The 19,832-nt window shown below is 46.7% G+C and overlaps 2 protein-coding genes across 6 annotated transcripts in view; both read left to right on the forward strand.

Moving 5' to 3' along the window:
- Nucleotides 1-7,712, forward strand: part of BCO1 (beta-carotene oxygenase 1) — a 32,431-nt gene extending 24,719 nt beyond the window's left edge. For all 5 annotated transcript variants that reach the window (XM_067540146.1, XM_067540143.1, XM_067540144.1 and 2 more), the window contains 2 exons: nt 1,020-1,131; nt 3,699-7,712. In XM_067540146.1, coding sequence (XP_067396247.1) covers nt 1,020-1,131; nt 3,699-3,871 — 285 coding nt within the window. In that variant the 3' untranslated portion in view covers nt 3,872-7,712. The remainder of the gene's footprint in view (nt 1-1,019; nt 1,132-3,698) is intronic.
- Nucleotides 7,713-18,011: 10,299 nt separating this feature from the next.
- Nucleotides 18,012-19,832, forward strand: part of GAN (gigaxonin) — a 37,592-nt gene continuing 35,771 nt past the window's right edge. Inside the window, exon 1 of the mRNA XM_067539955.1 lies at nt 18,012-18,237. Coding sequence (XP_067396056.1) covers nt 18,071-18,237 — 167 coding nt within the window. The 5' untranslated portion in view covers nt 18,012-18,070. The remainder of the gene's footprint in view (nt 18,238-19,832) is intronic.

Here is a 19,832-nt window from a genome sequence, read left to right on the forward strand (position 1 = left end):
CCAAATTATGCCCTAACCTACACTCATATAACCACAGTGTAGCCCACCTGGTTCTGAGGTCAGAATTGGAACACTACTAACCTGTGGTTCTGCTCTGTAATATGATGGTTCCAAAAATAAAAAAATCCACATTCCTTAACAAGTTAAGGTTTGCTAAGTGACACCAAGGTGCTTATGTAGGACGTTTGCAAACTCTAACACTTAAAAGCAAAAGGATGAAAAGTTGAGTCCTACATTATGTGACAAAAACAAACCAATTGGGCTAGATTCTCAGCTGCTGTAAATCAGTGAAGCTTCATTATGGAGGTTGGTTCAATGAAAGATGACAAGCTTTCAAACTGACACTGAGCTTTTCTGCTCTCTGGAAGCTCGAAAGCTTGTCTCTCACCAACAGAAGTTGGTCCAATAAACAGATATTACCTCACCCACCTTGTCTCTCTGATTTTAATACTTGTCCTACTGAACTACTGTAAAGACTGAGATCACACAAAAAGAAAATGACTGAATCACAGGATTACAGGTCAGGAGGGTCTGAATTCTGTTCCTTGCTTTGCTCTAAACTTCTTATGTGACCTGTGCAAGTCACTTAAACTCTTTGCATCAGGCTCTTCTTTTATAAAATGGGTATAATGTTATTTACTCACCTGCCACAAAGATGTCACGTGGTTTAATTAATTAACTAACGCTTGAGAAATACTTTGAGATCCTGGGTTGACAGCTGCCGTTATAATGTAGTGAAACAGGATCAATTTCTGCTCTGAAGTTTCTAAAGTGAAATTGTCCTGTTAAATACAAACAAGATTCCATGGCTATGCAGCCACTAAACGTGACTGAGAAGCGTGAAGTTTTCCAAATGTTTTATCGGTGGAATGCTGCAGTAAGTATGCCTCATTGCTTCCAAACTTCCTATATTGATCCTGTCATTTTACCCGACCACACTGTGGTACGGTACACAGCACAGTTTTGAAATTAAAAGGTAGACTAGAGATTGAAAAATTATTTTTGTCTTGATAATTTAGATAGCAAAATTGGATGTTCTGACAAAGGAAAAGCTCAGCTGGGAGGAGGAGCACTGCTGGCCAGCCGAGCCTGTCTTTGTTCCCAAACCTGATTCGAAAGAAGAGGATGATGGTAAGATGACTGCTCTCCTAATAACTTGAGGAGATAGATGGAGATAAAGTATGTAGAGGCCTTCGCTTCCAAGATGACTTGAAATGAAGAATCTGACATTTTACCTGTTGTCAATGACCTTTTAATGTGAAATCTATTTCATGGAGCAACAGTTCCACAGGGTAAATAAAATCAGCCCCAGCCATTGTACTCCTGCAAACCAAGATGTCTGTTACTATTTCTCCCTGCTCTGTAGACCATGGAGGTCCTTAACTGCTCTCAAAATCTGCCCTAGCCTCTTTCTCTAGGCATATTTTCTCCATTGATGGTAATTTTCCCTGTTGATGGTAATTCACATTAAGAGCTCTTAGGTCTTGCTCAGTATTATCCCTCCATGTTCTCCTTGGTCACACATCAGATCAGAGACCATAAGGATGTCCTTCAAAGATCTGCTTAGCTGGTCTGCCTTCTGTCATCCTAATGGGCCCTGCCCACTGAAGTGGTTGGGATTTCACTGTTTACTATACTTGGTTCTCCTTAGACATCCCATGGTTCCTTATTAGATCTTCTCCACACATTCTTCTCCCTAGTGGACTAAAAATTCATCTCAACATATTATTTTTAAGGTATTTAGCTGTTTTTGTCTTCGTAAGTGCCCAGGTCTCATGCATATAAATGGTCTTGTAAATCCGAAGCATGTACTTCTTTCTCTGTACTTGTTTGGAGCTGAAAATTCTCTGCAGAGAAAGGTAACAAGCATTCCTACTGTGTAATCGTGCCTTAATTTCCTCCCTCAGCAAATTGCTAATGGTAACTAATGCTCTTGTGTCGTTACACTAATTTGTTGGTATCTATGATTATACCTCTGGCTAGGTAAGCCTGTCCAAGATTTTCTCATCGGCTCACAACCATATATATAGTTTTATCTTCAATTCCATTTTTCTTGCCTCTTCCTGCAAGCCTCCAATCACCCTTTTGTGCCATATCTTTTGTACCATATCTTATGGCTGTCCTACAGTAGCTAGAGTGACCCATGCCCCATGCTGCAGAGGAATGTGAAAATCCCCCAGGGATTCTGCCAGTCTGACCCAGGGGAAAATTCCTTCCCCACCCCAAATATGATGATCAGTGAGACCCTGAGCATGTGGGCAAGAATCACCAGCCAAAAACCTGGGAAATAATGTGTAGTAACTCAGAGCCCTTCCCATCTAGTTTCCCATCACTGGCCGTTGGAGATATTTGCTGCTACCAGTTGCAGATCGGCCACATGCCATTGTAGCCAGTTTCACCATACCACCCCTCCATAAACTTATCACTGGCTTCAAGAGCTTTAGGTTTTTTGCCCCTACTGCTCCCCTTGGAAAGCTGTTCCAGAACTTCACTCTGATGGTTAAAAATTGTCATCTAATTGCAAGCCTAATGTTGTTGATGGCCAGTTTATACCCATTTGTTCTTGTGTCCACATTGGCACTTAACTTAAATAACTTCTCTCCATCCCTGGTATTCATCCCTCTGATGTATTTATAAAAAGCAATCATATCTCCCCTCAGCCTTCTTTTGGGTAGGCTAAACATGAGAAGCTCTTCGAGTCTCCTCTCATAAGGTAGGTTTTCTATTCTGAGGATCATCCTAGTACCAATTGTACCATCCTAATTTTATCAGGGATTTTTTTCATTGAGGCCTAGAGACCATCTTGTAATATACAATCAGTCTTTCTTACATACCTAGTTTTTATAGATGTTACTTTGATCACATTCCCATTTTTTCTCGAGTAGTGTATGAACTGAGAATATGCGATCCACAGTGGACCTGTGTTTCCAGAATCCACACTGATAATCTCCTACGATTTCCTCTATCCAAGTTATTCTATGGAAGAGTATCCAAAATAAGATTTTTATAGGCAAGAATGAGGAGGGAGGTGCTATGCTAGTTCTTGCATTTCATTTTGTCACCCTTTTTCAAAGCTGGGCATATAACTATCTCCTTCCACTTCTGCAAAATTCAGCCCATGTGCATTCCCAAGCTAGACTTTTAAAAACAACTGTCTATTTCATGAAGTCCAGTAGAGCCATCTTTTATCAGACTGGCATTGAAGAATTCAGTCTAGCAGTTTGAAGAATGCCTTGAAGCCCTTTAACTACAGACTAGAGCCAGCAGATGCGATAGTATTGCAAGCTCCCGTGTAATCTCCTGCCAGTCCTATTTTGGAGGGTCCACATACAATGGTGAGTGCAGAGTGCACTCTTTAGGACCCATATAAGTGCCTAGCATCACAACTGAGGTGCCCAACAGTGCTGTCAGTTGTGATGTGGGCACATTCTTCATTAAACACGTAAGTGAGATCATTACTTCAGCATCTTTTCTTTGTAGCATACACCAGGCGGACCAGCAACAGGATGGAGACAGTCAGTTTTTTTTTTTTGTTTTTTTTTAGCATTCCCAGTAAAACTTTTTGATCCACGAAGCAGTTTTCAGTGCTGTCCTTGGTTATCCAGACTTCTCAGTTGATGATGTTGCCTTTTGTGTTTGGGAAAGCAAGTCTGTCTGTCTCTCTCTTTTAAGTATATTCCTCATTTATACTTTTTTAGGTCTTATTTTGTCCTCCATTGTGACTTCGGATCCCAAGAAACTACCGTTCCTGCTCATTCTGGATGCAAAAACATTCACAGAAAAGGCTCGGGCCATAGTAAATGTAGACTTGCATCTGGACCTGCACGGAATCTTCATACCGGAGAAGGCTTTGAACCCAGAGCACGAATAGAAGACTCTTCACCTTACTGTGTGAACATCACAATCTGCCAACCCACCTAGGGAAACACCCCTTTTATCACTTGCAAACTGTTGTATATCATGGCAAAGAATAACCAAATATATCCATCTATAAGGTTACTTTTCATTACAAGGAATAGCGATGTGCACGACAGGCAAGTAACTATTACAAAGAAGCAACATTTGACAATACAAAAAAAGGCTGACCTTGGAACACTTACTTCTCTCTTACTCTCCACCTTACAAGTTGTATAAACTGTTTGCAGTGAGCTGTGTTTTTATTCCGTACATCACTGACTATGTGTATACATGCTGAATGTCTGAGCAAGTGGAGGCAGTGTCTGCCCAATGTGGCATACAGCATGAGTCATGCTTGCAAAGCTTCTGTACCTTTCATGGATCGGGTCAAGACTGCATATGATCAAAACTCTCTCTTCTATCAAAAATCCTGATACTTCAGCATGAGCTAGGGCAGTAGTGATTCATAACAATCTATTTCCTTGGTGCTTGATTTCTAAAGCTCCACTCCGACCAACGTGAAACGTCGAAAGTGTTGCAGCTTTTTGACCAGGAGCCTAGAAAACTTCTGCTTTATGAATCATTTTGTGGCATTTAAAAAAAAAAAAAAAACGCAAAAAAGGGAGGGAGTGATGTGCTTCATGGAAGAAAAGAAACTGAAGCCTGAATAATTTAATTTCAAGTGGAACATATGGTTTTATTAACACTTAATTATATTTTAATACATTTAATCTTTCTTGGCCCTGTAATTGTCTTCCCTTAGGAATATCTAATACAACATTTAACTGCATTGTCTCAAAGATAAATGACAAGTCATCTCTTTACCTGTAAGTTGTTATATGCATAATAATGAAATTACACTGCTAGCAGAGCTCAGATACTTAAGTTTAAGGAATTGCTTCCCTTAGAGTCACACCACCTACTGAGCGTCCCCTTCTGACCACCCACTGGGACTGCTGTCGGGGAATCCAGGCCTCTGCTGTGCGGAATCCCTGGGGTGCATTAAGCTCCGGAAGCCCCAGCAGGCTGCTGTACTGGTTCCTCCCTTAGCCCCTCTGGCACATTTGCTGGGCAGTGACTCTCGACAGTGGGCCTCCTTCTGGGAAATGAGGCAGCTCATTGCCCCAGGTCCAGCACTGACTGCTGCACTATCCCAGTTACTTAAACACATCCCTCGCCCACAACTCCATCCGAAAGGGGTGAAGCTGCTGGTGGCAGTTTAACTCTCTCAGGGCGAGGCAGCAGTTCCGAAGCAGTCAGCACCCCTGGCACAGCATAACACCTTTATGCTCTTTTTTTTTTTCTCCTTAATCATACAAAGCACAGGAGAGTACAAAACAAATGTTCCTGCCTCAGTTTCCCTCACTACTCCAGGGCATTCTTTGGGTTGAGGTCTGAATCCCTTGGGTTGTCCAGAGTCCTTGGGGCTATCTACTCTTAGGAGAGCAGGCAAAGATCCCAGTTCCATGCAGTTTGTATATGCTGTGTAACCTCTCCCTCCTACTACTCCTTTCCCAGCTCTGTGATCTTGCTCTCTCCTGCTCCATGTTTCCTCATCCCATCTGACCCCTGTTCCTGGGTGTTTCTTTATTTTAAGCCCCTTCTGGTCATCTGGCCACCTATGTTCTATATCTGGTAAATTTGCACTGCTCCTTTCCCTGCTCCCTTTACACAGGGTAAAAGCCTATCTGCATTGCAAGTATAATAGACAACACCTGTTAGTGCACAATCATTACTCCATGTAGGCATTTGCACCATGAATAGTTTGGGGGCATCCAGGTTCTAATAAGGGGTATGCTGCTGCAGCTGGGGATAGGACAGATGTTCCCTACTGTGATTATAAAACTCTGGTGTCTTGTGATTTAAAAAATTGTTAGAGCACAAAGCACTGCAGACAAGCCTGGTAGTATATGACTAGTTTTGTACTGTAAATGGCCATGTACGGTGCAAATTTCTCTAATTTTGGGGAAGGATATTTTTATTTGTCTTTGGTCTTTACACAATAGTTTCTTAGTCCTGCAGATTTATCTTTTTCATACTTATTTATTTTTAAATTTACAGCTTATGCTTAAAATGGAAGGAAAACTAGCTACCTCCCTGGAGTTAGTAGGGTACCTTCTAAGTACAAAGAACATACAGCAGATGAATGCTAAGCATCACCATGCCTCACTTGTAGGTGCCTAGAAATTACTGGCTATATTCAGGCTGTGGGGAAGCCCCTCCCTTGCTTGGGATTCTCTGCTGCAAACTCTGGCTAGGCATTAGGCACGTCTTCTAGCAAGAAGCCAGGGGCAGGTGGAAGAACCCTTCCCTCATAACTTTCAGCCCAGGGATTAGGATACTCGCCTGGGATGTGGGAGGTTCTCAGTCCAAGACACTTCCCCTCTCCACACCTGAGGGGGATTTAAACAGAGCACTGTAGGCTATTCTGATGGGGGTGCTCCCTCAGGCTCAGCTGCTGAAGCTATTCCACGGTGGATAATAGGTTTTAAAAGGCCTTAGGTTAGGGGATTGGATCCTGGGTTTCCCCATGTGGCTGTGCTAATTAGCAGGTGATGGAGTCTTTCTCTGAGTGTGTGCTGTCTCTCTGATCCAATCCTTCCTTCATTCTTTAAGCTGCAGTAGAGTAGTTGCTACAGGAGCGACTGAGGGAATCCCACAGGAGAATGTCCCCGAGCCCAGCGCTAGAGCACTCAGGTAGTAGATTCCTTTTCAAAGCATGTCCACCCCTGGGGTGGAGGGAGAACTTGAAGTGGGAGTCTCCCACATCCTGGGTGAGTACCCTAACTGCTGGGCTAAAAGTTATGAGGGGGTGTAGCATCTTCCTCCCTCCATTTTGTGCAAGGGCCTGATTCAGTAGGTGAGCTATGAGCACGCTTACCAGATAAGGCTCTGTAAGCAACTTAGGCAGAGGAACATCTACCTTCCCCTAATCTGTGCATTGCTTTGGGGCGTAGGCATCGGGACACCGGGTGTGGGCTGCAGTGCACTTGTGCAGAGGCAGAAACATAGGCACTTAAGGAACTTTTATAGCAAAAATTTAGGTGCCAAGTGAATTTAGGGACCTATGGGATCAGGTGGCAGCTGAGCAGGGTTTTTGAGAATTCCCGTTGGGCCTGATTGTGGGATTTAGGTATCTAAAGTGGCAGTTAATCACCTAAGTCCTTGTATGAATGTAGCCCATAATATTAAAATGGCCTCAAGCCAGGCGCTAAATCAAGCATGCAGTTTTTGGCATCCATCTATGTGCATGCATTCGAATGGCTTTTCACCCTAAAATTTAACTAGACATTTCAAAATGTGATGTACATGCACAAATATTTTCAGGACCCACACACTCTACTCCCAGTACTGTAGAACTTTACCAACGAAGCAAGAGATTGAATACCATTTTATAAGTAACACAGTAACTTATAGGAAGATGGTTTGGGCCATAAATCTTCAAATTCCCAACCTTCTCATCCAAGTTGGTCACTGTGGAATCAACAATAAAATCACCCAAAGAGCTGCTCCAGCAGAATTGTGGCAGAAGTTGCTTCTTTTAAAATGTAAGTGGTGGATGATTATGGCAAAACTGTCACTTGCAGATTGAAAATATCAAGGGGTGTGTGGTTTTTTGCAGAGTAGGGCAGGGCTCGCTAATTACTGTGGTGTGGCAACTTGGCACAAATCTATGCCTGTGGAAAGGAGATGTGGTAATCAGTTGTATATCACACTGACTTGTTTCCCTGCCATTCTTCACCATGAACAAAAGTGAAAGGCCTGATTTTCCCTCTTACACCAGCGGAGTGCCCCAGGGGTCGGTCCTGGAGCCAGTTTTGTTCAACATCTTCATCAATGATCTGGAGGACGGGGAAGATTGCACCCTCAGCAAGTTTGCAGATGACACTAAGCTGTGGGGAGTGGTAGATACCCTGGAAGATAGGGATAGGATACAGAAGGACCTAAACGAACTGGAGGGTTGGGCCAAAAGAAATCTGATGATATTCAACAAGGACAAGTGCAGAGTCCTCCACTTAGGACAGAAGAATCCCATGCACAGCTACAGACTGGGGACCGATGAGCTAGGCAGCAGTTCTGCAGAAAAGGACCTGGGGGTAACAGTGGATATGAAGCTGGATATGAGTCAGCAGTGTGCCCTGGTTGCCAAGAAGGCTAATAGCATATTGGGCTGCATTAGTAGGAGCATTGCCAGCAGATCACGGGAAGTGATCATTCCCCTCTATTTGGCATGGGTGAGGCCACATTTGGAGTATTGTGTCCAGTTTTGGGCCTCCCACTACAACTAGGATGTGGAGAAGTTAGAGAGAGTCCAGTGGAGGGCAACAAAAATGATTGGGGGCTGGAGCACAAGATTTATGAGGAGAAGCTGAAGGAACTAGGCTTGTTCAGTCTACAGAAGAGAAGAATGAGGGGGGGATTTGATAGCAGCCTTTAACTACCTGAAAGGGGGTTCCAGGGAGGATGGAGTTAGGCTGTTCTCAGTGGTGGCAGATGACAGAACAAGGAGCAATGGTCTCAAGTTGCAGGGGGGGAGGTCTAGGCTGGACATTAGGAAAAGGTTTTTCACTAGGAGGGTGGTGAAGCACTGGAATGGGTTACCTAGGGAGGTGGTGGAATCTCCATCTTTAGAGGTTTTTAAGCTGCAGCTTGATAAAACCCTCGCTGGGATGATTTAGCTGAGGTTAGTCCTGCTCTGAGCAGGGGGTTGGACTAGATGACCTGCTAAGGTCCCTTCCAACTCTATGATTCTGTGATAAATCAACCATAGCTCCAATGAGATCAATGGAATATCAGCATAAGTGAGAGGAGAATCTGGCCTACTGATTCCACACTATGGTAAAATAGATTAACTGGCCCCAACTGAATTCAGAAAACAAGAAATTATTGTGCACTAGAATCAGACCAGTAGGGATACACGCATTATATGCTCCAAAGATGTGACCATGGGCCCTCTAATTGGTACCAGTACTCGTGATCTTTATCAATTAACCAAAAGGTTTCATTAAATGGCACAAACAGCAATGCATGACAATTATTTTGTTCAACTAAAACTGTATATTAGTTATTACACCTTCCCTTACTGACCTACATATGCTATATGAGGAAGCCAAATAATGGTTTGCTAATTGGAAGGAAAACCAGAAACACAACCATGTTTTCCTACATAATAACCCACGCAGGTAGCAGTAGAAACATAACTGACTTGTTTTTAAATAAACCAGGCCACTCAATGACAGCTTTCATACTAATTTATTCAAAGCACTACTCCCTTGGTCATGCAATACCCAAAGTATGAGTAATGATGTCACTTCCATATGTACTGCAAGGTGAAGAGTGTTTGCAATTCTCATCCACTTCAACAGCTGAGGGCCCTTGGCACCTACTTGGGTCTCCCCAGCCTAGCCCCACTCCGCACCTTGCACCCAAACCGGAAGATTTAGCCTGCCGACTTTTAAAATATATATTTATCCCAGTTTTATATCACACTAACCGTGCACTGGAAAGTATTTCACTGCTGGGGCTCTGTCAGTTAATCCTCTCTATTTTTTTAGCCTTCTTTCTTTTGTCATACCAGGACATTAAGCACATACTCAATTTTCTGTCAAAATTCCCTTTCAGATCTGCACAACAGATCTGGAGCATGATATTCTAGTTCTGTGACACCCATTCAGCAAGGCACATCAACAAGTGTTTAACTGTAGGTTTTGGCTTCAATGGGACTACTCACATACTTAAAAGCTAAGCACTTGCTTCAGTGCTTTGCTGTATCAGGGCCCTATGATGCAGATCTCCCAGGGCCATCTGTATCTTGATGGAGAACAAAATATCATAGTCTAGGGCTACTGCATGCCTCAGAGAGGAGAATGTTGCTTTTGCAAAACCACGCATTATTTCACCTTCTCATGTTAAAATTTTATTTAAGACAATTACATTTTGATTCTTCAGAACTATTGAACAAGACACCGTCAAGTTGTTTTAGCCAGACACTTAATGTATTATAAAAGATAGTATTAATTGATGTCCTGATTTCAAGTATATTTTTGTTTTAAAAATAATTTCTGGTATCATTGATGTAAAGAACGGTGAGTAACAAAAACATGCATCTGAGGGGATCAGACACACTGTAACTTTGATAGAGTAGCATCACAATTTTTAAGATGCTTCTGTCCACTGCCAAATCGCAATTTTGATATCACTTAAACACCGAATGCTATTAAACAAAGGTGAATCAGCCGGAACCAGGTCAAAGTTGAGGAACATTGGCAGGAAAACTTAGTGAAGCTTGCCCAGCGGTGCCTGTGCTGTAGCTGTTTTGAAGCTGAATTCTTCAATTTTTAACACAGTCACACTGCCACCTTTCTCCTGTCTTTCAACTGTGGTCAAACAGACTGTCACCTTTTTTCAAAGCCAAATTCACTTTAAAGAAATACAGGCCAAAATTATTTTTATTTCACAAAACTATTTCCTCGCCTGTGTTGCTAGCAGCACTTGAATTAGCCCTGGAAGAATGTTGAAATCTACATCATCTTCACTCTGCTTTCCACTTTTCTCACCTTCAACAAGCCAAACGAGAGTCAGTTTCTTCTTTGGGTCCCATGCATTAGAAAGGATGTGGCACTGTTTGGTTGGAGACACTGTGAGGGCAACTTTGTTTTTCTTTAAAGTTTTTGGGTTTAAAATTTTTACAACCCTAAAGATCAATAAAAATGTTTGTGTAACTGGAAAACAAAACACAAGACGACACACACAACCCTTTCTTCCCCACCTCCCCTGCAACTCCCAAAACTGAACATTGGGCTGAAAGGAACCTGACAATGACCCTTGAAAGCAGTTTTTGTGATCTCTAGAATTCACCTTCATGGCATTGCCATCCTAGAGCCATCTGCTTGATCATGGAACGTTTTTGAAAGAGCACAGAGGGGCGAGTGCATCTCATTCAAACCCTACGTTCTGTTATTGAAGAAGGTATATGTTTCCTGGGGGATGCTTTAGCTAGAGGGGTGATATTGCCCTGGGGCAAGCTAAACCAGTGTAAGGCCTTGTCTGTACACAAAAGTTGTACCACTTTAACTGTATCAATACAGTTAAACGTGCTGTACCTGCCCCTCGTGTGGAGGGAGTTATAACAGTATAAAAGTGCTTATAACTGGTATAACTTATTCCCATAAGAGAAGGGGAATAGGCGATACTGCTATAAATAGGCTTGAATGGATTCGATTTCTATCAGTAAACGTCAGTGAACATCGCGTTCACCTGTCATGGATCCACAGGATCTGTGTTATGTCCCAGCTTTTAAACAGTCTGTTGGAGGAACCCCTGCAGTGTGCCAGGCCCCCCAGGGGTCGCACGCTTCCTTAAGAGTAGGCCAGGCAGCCTCAACGCCACCGAGACTGAGCAGCTGGGCTCCAGCACTCCTGTTTCACGCCAGGCGCTCTGCCCTGAGAGTTCAACTGAAACAGACTTCTGGCCAGAGACTTCAGAGACCAATGCACCTTTGCAAGTGTCTGCAGTGACCTCCGGCAGGCAGCCTTTCCAAAACACAGTAGGATTGGTTAGTCAAATGGAAAAAAAAGCAGTGAAAAGTCCTTGGGTTTGAAATGAGAAGCAACGGTCAAGACATGGCTCGTCCTGGCCAAGGCAGCACTCCAGCCAGTCAAGCGGCTGCAGTTCAATCCATTCTGGCGCTCTCCCTCTTTCGCTTTCTCAGGCCCAGCCAGGCGAGAGTTGCTGAGTCTTTCCAAAAGCCAGCTTTTCTCACAGCCACCTGGCATCTTTTGGCCCGTCGTCCTTGCAGAGCCATACTGAGGTCGCCTGCTGGAGATTCCCATTGTTAGGTGTTAATTGTTCACTCCTGGGGGCTCTCGTTATCTTTCCTGACCCTCCATTGATACGAGGCACCCATTCATACCACCCAAGAGACAGTTCTAGGACACACACACACCCTCCTGTCTCCACCTCTGGCCAAGAGCAGCTTTTTAAACCCTTTGGCAATCTCCAGTCAAGTAACTAACTGCCTGGCCTATCATTCACTAAAACAGTATTAAAACGGCCCATGTTGTCGCAGCTCTTCCCTCTGCGAGACCAAGCTGAATGGGGTCACTTTAACCAGTGACCTAGGAAAGTTTGAATCCACAATCGTTATTCAGAGCTGCTACAGCGTATTTCCCATCCCCTTGATAGCTATCCCACAGGGCACAGTTTTCATAGCACAGTACAGAGCAGTTTCACATACTCCCCCGAGACTTGTCTGTTAGACAACACTGGCACATGGGGAGTTTTTATGCACCCCGCCCCTCTCTGCTCTTTTGCCACCCCACCACATTTGCAAGTAGAATGGGGTCCTGTCCCCACTTCCTCCCACTCACCTTCCAGGGAACTACCTTCCTCCCTATGTCAGCCATCTTGGCAGCAACCCAAGGTGTCCGTACCTCTAGGTTAGGGTAGGAAGTGACCCCCTGGAGCATTTGGGGGGATCCAGGTAGGTTTGTCCCCCTGAAAAGCTCACCTTAACCCAGCCATATTTCTGGGGCTCTGGAGAGGCAGAGATGCCCAGTCTGCCCCGGCATTGGCAGGCACCCTCTGGAGTTGTATTCTCACCCAGGACTGTGTGTATGTGAGGAACATATTTCCCCTCTGGGGGTCAATCTGTTGCCCTCATCCCAAGACAGAGTCCTCTCTTGCCCTCTCCCCATCCTGGTGGGCTGTGATTTGCGGGGTCTCTTGGTTAAGAGAATCCACCATGTCTATGGCCACCACGTGACAAGGTGCTTCTTTTATCAGCAGTGGCATTCTGGCTGCTTTACCCTTCTCTGGGGCTTCTCTCAGGCCACAACGGGGCAAACAGGTTTGGCAGTCCTCCATCCCTGAAATCCCTGCATGTGTCTCCTTTGCTCAGCTGGGGTCTCAGCCACCACAGGGCTAAGCTCTGCTTCTGCTTCCCTAGTAAGGGCAGTCTGTGAGTTTGCTCCTTTGGTCACAGCATTGGGCTCCAGCATCGGGCTCCATCCTTAGCCAGTGTGACTCACACCTCCTGTGTGGAAATGGTTAGGGCTCTTCCTCCCTCCACCCCACTCAGTTTCAGGTATGTACTTACAGACAGGAAGATGTCCTGAGCTGAACAGCCTTTTCCCTTTCCTTTGTGTTACCACAAAGGGGAAATCCCCTCCTGCACCCTGCTAGCCACTCCATTTGCATTTTGGCTAACACCTTCTGTTACAGCTCCCTGTGAGTGCCCGGTTCAAGCCCTGGGCTGTTACGAGAAGCAGGACTGGGTTTTATCTTAAAGTGATACAGTCAGTCCTAAGGAGGATGTCACAGCTGAGATCACAGAAAATCCTTCTATTAATCACTCCGATCCTTCCTGTGTCTGTACAGGGATCTGAGCCATATGTAGGGCAAATGGCTTCACATTTGGAACCTTAACCCAAGTGGTACAGCCATCCCTTCAGCATTTCATGGAGTTTTACCACACAGGGTTTGACAGAATCTCTCCACCGCATGAATATCTCCCCATTAACTATCACCTTCCACTCCCAGTAGGGAGCAGAAGAGTCTGAGCCCATGAGAGTACCACAGGACATGTGCACAGGTGTCTGGGGTGGGGGCTCATCTGCCAGCACACCCTGTGCCCCAGAAGAACTGACTGTGTGATGGCTTTCCTCTGAAAGTTCGGTCATGTAGTTCATTTGATGAGGTTAGCTACAGCCTGCCTTCTTGGCTGGACAGAGGATATGTGAGCTTCTTGGTCCCGGACAAACCCCATGTTCTCAAGCCTTGGGCAGTAACCCCTTATGCTCTGTTTTCCTGCAGATGCTACACCTCAGGGTCTTTGGGATCCTTCAGCACTACCATCACTAGACTTACTGTCCATAAACCCATCTACCAGCCAGCCTATGCTAACTCAGGGCCTTAGGATTCCTATCTATGAACCACATTTTAAGGTCATAGGGACATATCTCATAGAACTGTTCCAACCCAGGTTATATAACTCCTCCAGCATAGTGATGACTGCACCACTACACCATTTGTAGAGATATTCTCCTATCAGGGTGGTGGCTTCTATATGTGTCACACCTTTGGTCTTTTGCACACCCAGAAGCCTTTTCTGATAAGGCCTTGTCTACACTAGAGAGTGTTGTCAACATAAGTTACAGCGATGATCAAAAAGTGCTATAATTACAACGCTTGCGCCTGTCCACACAGCACTTCTTGTGTCGCCAAAGTGCAGCCACAGTTGGCGTTCTAGCATCGACATTGAGAGCAGTGCACTGTGGGAAGCTATCCTACTGTACAGCTTGCCACCTTGTGGCGCTACGAGTTGTGGGAAGGCGGAGAGGATCGCAGTGCATCATGGCTGTAGGATCAACATCCCATGATGTGGTGATTTCCATCCCATCATTCCATGGTTTCCGACTGCATTTCGTGGCATTTTTCCATAGGTCCCAGTTTCCTGAGTGCCCGCCATCTCTGTCTGAAAGAATAGATCCAGCACTGCTCTCCACTGTTATCAGTGTTCTGAACACATCACAGCTGCTTATGCAGGATATCATGAGTTCCCAATCGGAGCAGGAATCCGATGCACCTGACCTGCTGTGTGCTATGCAAACAAACAATGCCGCCTTGCTGTTTGCATTCACGGAGCATCTGCACATGGTGCACTGCCGCTTTTTGGCACGTGAAACGAGCACTGAGTGGTGGGATCAAATCATTATGCAGGTCTGGGATGATGACCAGTGATTGCAGAACTTTTGAATGTGCAAAGACACCTTCATGGAACTCTGTGCGGAGCTCGCCCCTGCCCTGTGGTTCAAGGACACCAGAATGAGAGTTGCCTTCTCAGTGGAGAAGCATGTGGTGGTTGTCATGTGGAAGCTGGCAACTCTAGACTGCTACCGGTCGGTCACTAATTAGTTTGGAATCGGGAAGTTGACCGTTGTTATCGCAAGTGTGAAGGGTTATTAATCGCATTCTGCTACAAAGGACTGTGAGTCTTGGAAATGTGAGTGAAATTGTGGATGGCTTTGCAGTGATGGGATTCTCTAACTGTGGCGGGGCAGTAGATGGCACACATACCCCAGTATTGGCCCCAGGCCATCTTGTGATGAAGTATAGCAATAAAAAGGGGTATTTCTCTATGGTACCACAGGCCCTTGTGGATCACCGGGATCATTTCACTGACATCAACGCGGGTTGGTCAGGGGAGGTGCATGATGCGTGCATCTTCAGGAACACTGGCCTGTACAGAAAGCTGCAAGCAGGGACTTTCTTTCCAGACCAAAAGATTCCAATGGGAGATGTTGAAATACCCATAGTGATCCTGGGAGACCCAACCAACCCCTTTACTGCCATGGCTCACAAAGCCTTACGTGGGCAACCTGGCTAGCACCAAGGAGCGCTTCAATAACAGGTTGAGCAGGTGCCGAATGACCGTTAAATGTGCATTTGGCAGATTAAAAGCTGGCGGGTGATGCCTTTATGGCAGGTTAGACCTAAATGAGGAAACTATTCCCATGGTTACAGCCACCTTCAGTGTGCTCCATAATATTTGTGAAGCTAAGAGTGAAAAGTTTCCCCCTGGGTGAAGCACAGAGGTGCATCGCCTTGCAGCTGACTATGAACAACCAGATGTCAGGGTTATGAGAGGGGCACACCGGGGACAAGGGGGCCTTGAGGAACCATTTTGACAATGAGCACCAATAATGTATCTTTGTAAACAGCACTGTGCCATGTTATGACTGCTATCCAGCTTGCACTGTGTATCAATGTAAACTGCAAGCACCGTGTACAAGAGACAAATAAAGATTGCTTATCCTTCATAGAGTATGTCTTTATTCAATAACAATTGTTCACAACACACACACAAAGTGGGCTGGAGAAAGCAGTGAGGGGCAGGGTGAGCTATGATAACTAGCTGTAAGTCCAGTTATCATTCTGGAAGCGAATGCAGCTACTCTTGTGCATTCCTATCCCTTCAACCAGCTGTATATAATAATGCAAGAAAGCAAAGGACAGCTATACCTCATGTAACCGAGCAACATCAGCTCAAAAACACATACCTGAGTTCCCCTCTCCTGCATGCCAGAGCTGGAAGGCTGGGATTGGCTTGAACTCTCCAGGGTCAAGAAGAGGTCCTGGCTCCCCCGTCACCAAACGACATGGTCCCCTGCTCCGTATCATCCTCCCACTCAACCTCTTTGTCCTCGATTTCTTTTTGGGGTTGAGTCCAGTGTCCACTGTCTCTGGGCCCGTGGAGGTATTCACAGGTCTCTTGACAGTGGAGGTGGGGTCACCGGCGAGGATGGGTTCCAGCTCCTTATAGACGATGGTTTGACTCCTGTGCCTTTTGGTACTCCTGCCACAGCTCCTTGATTTTCACACAGCACTGCAGTGTGTCCCATTCAGAGCCCTTCTCCGCCATGCCATGAGAAATCTGACTGTAGGTATCAAAGTTCCTTTGGCTGGAGCTGAACTGGGACTGTACAGCCGCCTCTCTCCAAATGCTGATCAGCTCTAGTGTGCTCCAAGCAGGAGAGCATGGTCAGCTGGGAAGATGTAATGTGAACTCTCCACACCAACTAAGCAGGAAGTAAAATTTCCAAAAATTCCCAGGACCTTAAAGGGGGAAGGATGGGTGGTTGTGGGGCAGCAGCGTTAAAACTGATGGCCAGAGCGGTCAGGATGGACAATGTGGGACTCTTTCTGGAGGCCATTTACTGCAACATAACCAAGCGTGGTGTCTACTCTGGCACTCTGTTGCTAAAAATTTGGCTCAAAACACTCTGTGCCTCTTGTCGAAATGGATTAATTTTCCTGCAAAATCAGGAGTTAGGATGGCAGGTCGGACTGTAGTGTGTACCTTCGTTTTGGTGCAAAAAGCTGACTTTGGTGGACCAAAGTGTGTAGTGTAGACTAGCCCTAAGCCTCAGATGTCAATGGAAACTTAAGCAGTAGAGCCTTTTTGAACTGTTCACAGTCCCCAGTTCCATGCCTCTACCACTGTCTCTACTCACTTGTCTCTATCACTTTGTGACTGAATAAGGGGGTGAGACAGTGGAGCCGGGCCACAGGATCAGCCTAGTTCATACTGCAAGCTTTCTCAAAGGCAAGGAGATAGTAATCTATATCCCCCCATCTTAAATTGGGGCAATGGTCTGGTATCTAGGCTTCCCACAGTCTCCCTCATCATTGCAACATCACCCCTTTAGTTAAGCACATACAACTTTTTGTTTAGACCACGCCCCCAAGTCCCATCTTGGCACCTTCCACCCAACATCCCAAAGGCCGTGTGACCAGCTGCGTGCATTCGTAAGTGCCACTGGCAAATCTCCATAAGGAGTTCAGTCCCAAGCCTCAGGACTGGCTTTCTTTTCCCCTGTCACAGCACTTACAGCTGTTCGTGCAAGGAGGAAGGGCCCTACTTGCTAGGCCCTGCAGTGGGGCTCAGGAGAGGCCTCAGAGGGTGTGTCTACACACCCCACACTGTAAACCCGGGTCTAGGGGAGCCGGGCTTGTGGACTCAACGTTTCCAAGCCTGTACTCGAGCAGCCACCCTGCAGCATAACCCCGGGTTGACACTTGCGGGGTGGGGGGGGGGCACCCGCGCTGCACCGGCGGCCCTGGGGACTCCGCTCTGCGGCTGGAGCTGCATCCAGGCTCCGAAACAACAGGGCAGGTAGGTACCTAAATCACAACAGCCGTAGGAGCCGGGCCCTGAGCCCTGGCTGACCCCAGGCAGGCGGAGCTGTGGGGGGGAGGAGAAGGGGGCTCAACCCTGAGTCCCAGGGGGGCAGCGAGGGCAGGGCAGGGCAGGGCGGTGTGGGAGGCCCCGGCGCGGGCAGCCTCTCCTCAGCCCCGAGCGGTCCTCGCCCCCTCCTGTCCCCGCGCGCTCTGCGGCTCCTCCCCGCCAGCAGGCGGGGCCGGGGCCGGGGCCGGGGCCGGGCCGCGCAGGGAGATGATGTCAGCTCGGAGCCGGGCCGGGAGCGATGGGGCCGGGGCTGCAGTGAGCGAGGGAGCCGGCAGCCGAGCAGTCCGCGCCGGCCGGCCTGAGGAGGAGGAGGCGGCAGTTGGTGGGCGCGCCCGCGGCGAGACGGAGACGGAGCCGGAGTCGGTCCCGGTCCCGGGCGTCGTGGCCCCGGCGGGGGGTGGGGGCTCGGCCCCGGGCGTCGGCCTGATGTCGGGGCAGAGCGCGGTGAGCGACCCCCAGCACGCCGCCCGCCTGCTGCGGGCCCTCAGCTCCTTCCGCGAGGAGAGCCGCTTCTGCGACGCGCACCTGGTGCTGGAGGGCGAGGAGATCCCGGTGCAGAAGAACATCCTGGCGGCCGCCAGCCCCTACATCAGGTGAGCCGGGGACTGGGACGGGCCGCGGGGGCAGAGCCCAGGGAGCGGGCCTGAGGAGCTGGAGCTGGACCCCCTCCGCCGGGCCCTGCGGTGCTGCTGAGGCAGCGGGGCCGAGACGGCCGCCTCACGCTGGCGCGCTCTGCCTCGTCGCCCTGCGGCCCGCACCGGCCCCGGGACCCCCCCAGCGCCCTGCCCACGGGCCGCGGCAGGGGAGCCCCGCGCGGCGGGAAGGGCGCCGGGCAAAGCTCGGGTTGGTGACAGTAAGTCCGGCCTGGAGGGGCTGGGCACCGGCGGTGTGTGAGTGAGGGCTCTGCCCGCTCCCCTCCCGCACACCACCTCTCCTCGACCCGGGAAGTTTGTTGTGCTTTGTTTACCAACATGAGTCATTCAAGGGCTGGTCAGCTCGTCTCCAGGACCGCCTGGCACACACCCTCTGGGCTGGGGAGAGAAGTGCTGGTTTTTCAAAATGTGTGTGTGTGGGGGGGGGGACATTGACATTGACATTATCTGAGGGGAAATCATTAGAAAGTAGGTTCTCTGTGTACTCGAGCTCATGTAACTAAAGAAAAAAAAAAAGCTTTTGTTTTTAAGGAGGAAATCTAATTGCCCGTGGCATTTTGGAGTCAACTTGTAAACAGCTGAGATGGAAGTTTCGCAATCTGCTGTACAGATATGCAAAGTTACTGCTGACAATGAAATCTAAGGATTTTAATACTTTCCTGAGTGTATACCTCTGCCCTTCCAAAGAGAGAGCTGCTATTTAGTGACTGAAACACATGTAAAAATACACTTTATAAAAGAAAACTTTAACTTGACCTACTTTGCAATTCAAGTTGAGTAGAATGATGCAACTGAGTGTTCGTACAATGCAGTTATATTCTGTTGCATTAACTTATGCCCTTATTATGAGGTTGGTTGGTTGTTAAACAGTTGTTAAAATGTCCCAAACTACTTAGGCTCTTAGTACATTTCCCAGACCTGAAGAAGAGCTCTGAGGAAGCTTGAGATTGTCTCTCATACCAACGAAAGATAGGACCTCACCCACCTTGTCTCTTCCAACTACTTAAGCAATGTTAAGGGCCTGATTTAAACCAACAAGCCAGGAAAACAAGTGTTAATATTGAATTATAGGGAGATTTTGAAGCAAAGGACACTGTTTTAGTATGATTTGTTGTTTTCAATGGTATGTACTTTGTGTAGTGCTCTCAGAGCAATGCAAAATATGCTAAGTAATTTTATCCTTATAAATGCTGGGTTTAACGTCTGTCACATGCATTAAAGGAAGTCATCACTCTAGGATTGGTTATTTGGTTTTTGTAACTAGTCATTATCCTGCTTCACTGTTGGTTTAAAGATTTTTTTTTTTTTAAGTTTGATTTAACATTAAATACATTTATTGCCTGTGTCACAGATGATGTAAGATGTTTTGTTTCTGGCAGTATGTAAGCTTTAGGCAGATACTTACTGAAATACAATGTTAACTTTAAACTTACACATAATCTGAATGGGTATTCTTCAGTGCTGTTTCTTTCTTTGCAGTTCTCTTACCCTAAAAATGTAGTTGAATGTTCTTTAGATCTCACTAGACATACCTT

Source organism: Emydura macquarii, unplaced genomic scaffold, assembly GCF_026122565.2.
Source record: "Emydura macquarii macquarii isolate MOO-44397 ecotype Brisbane River unplaced genomic scaffold, CSIRO-AGI_Emac_v2 contig_561, whole genome shotgun sequence".
NCBI lineage: Eukaryota > Metazoa > Chordata > Testudines > Chelidae > Emydura > Emydura macquarii.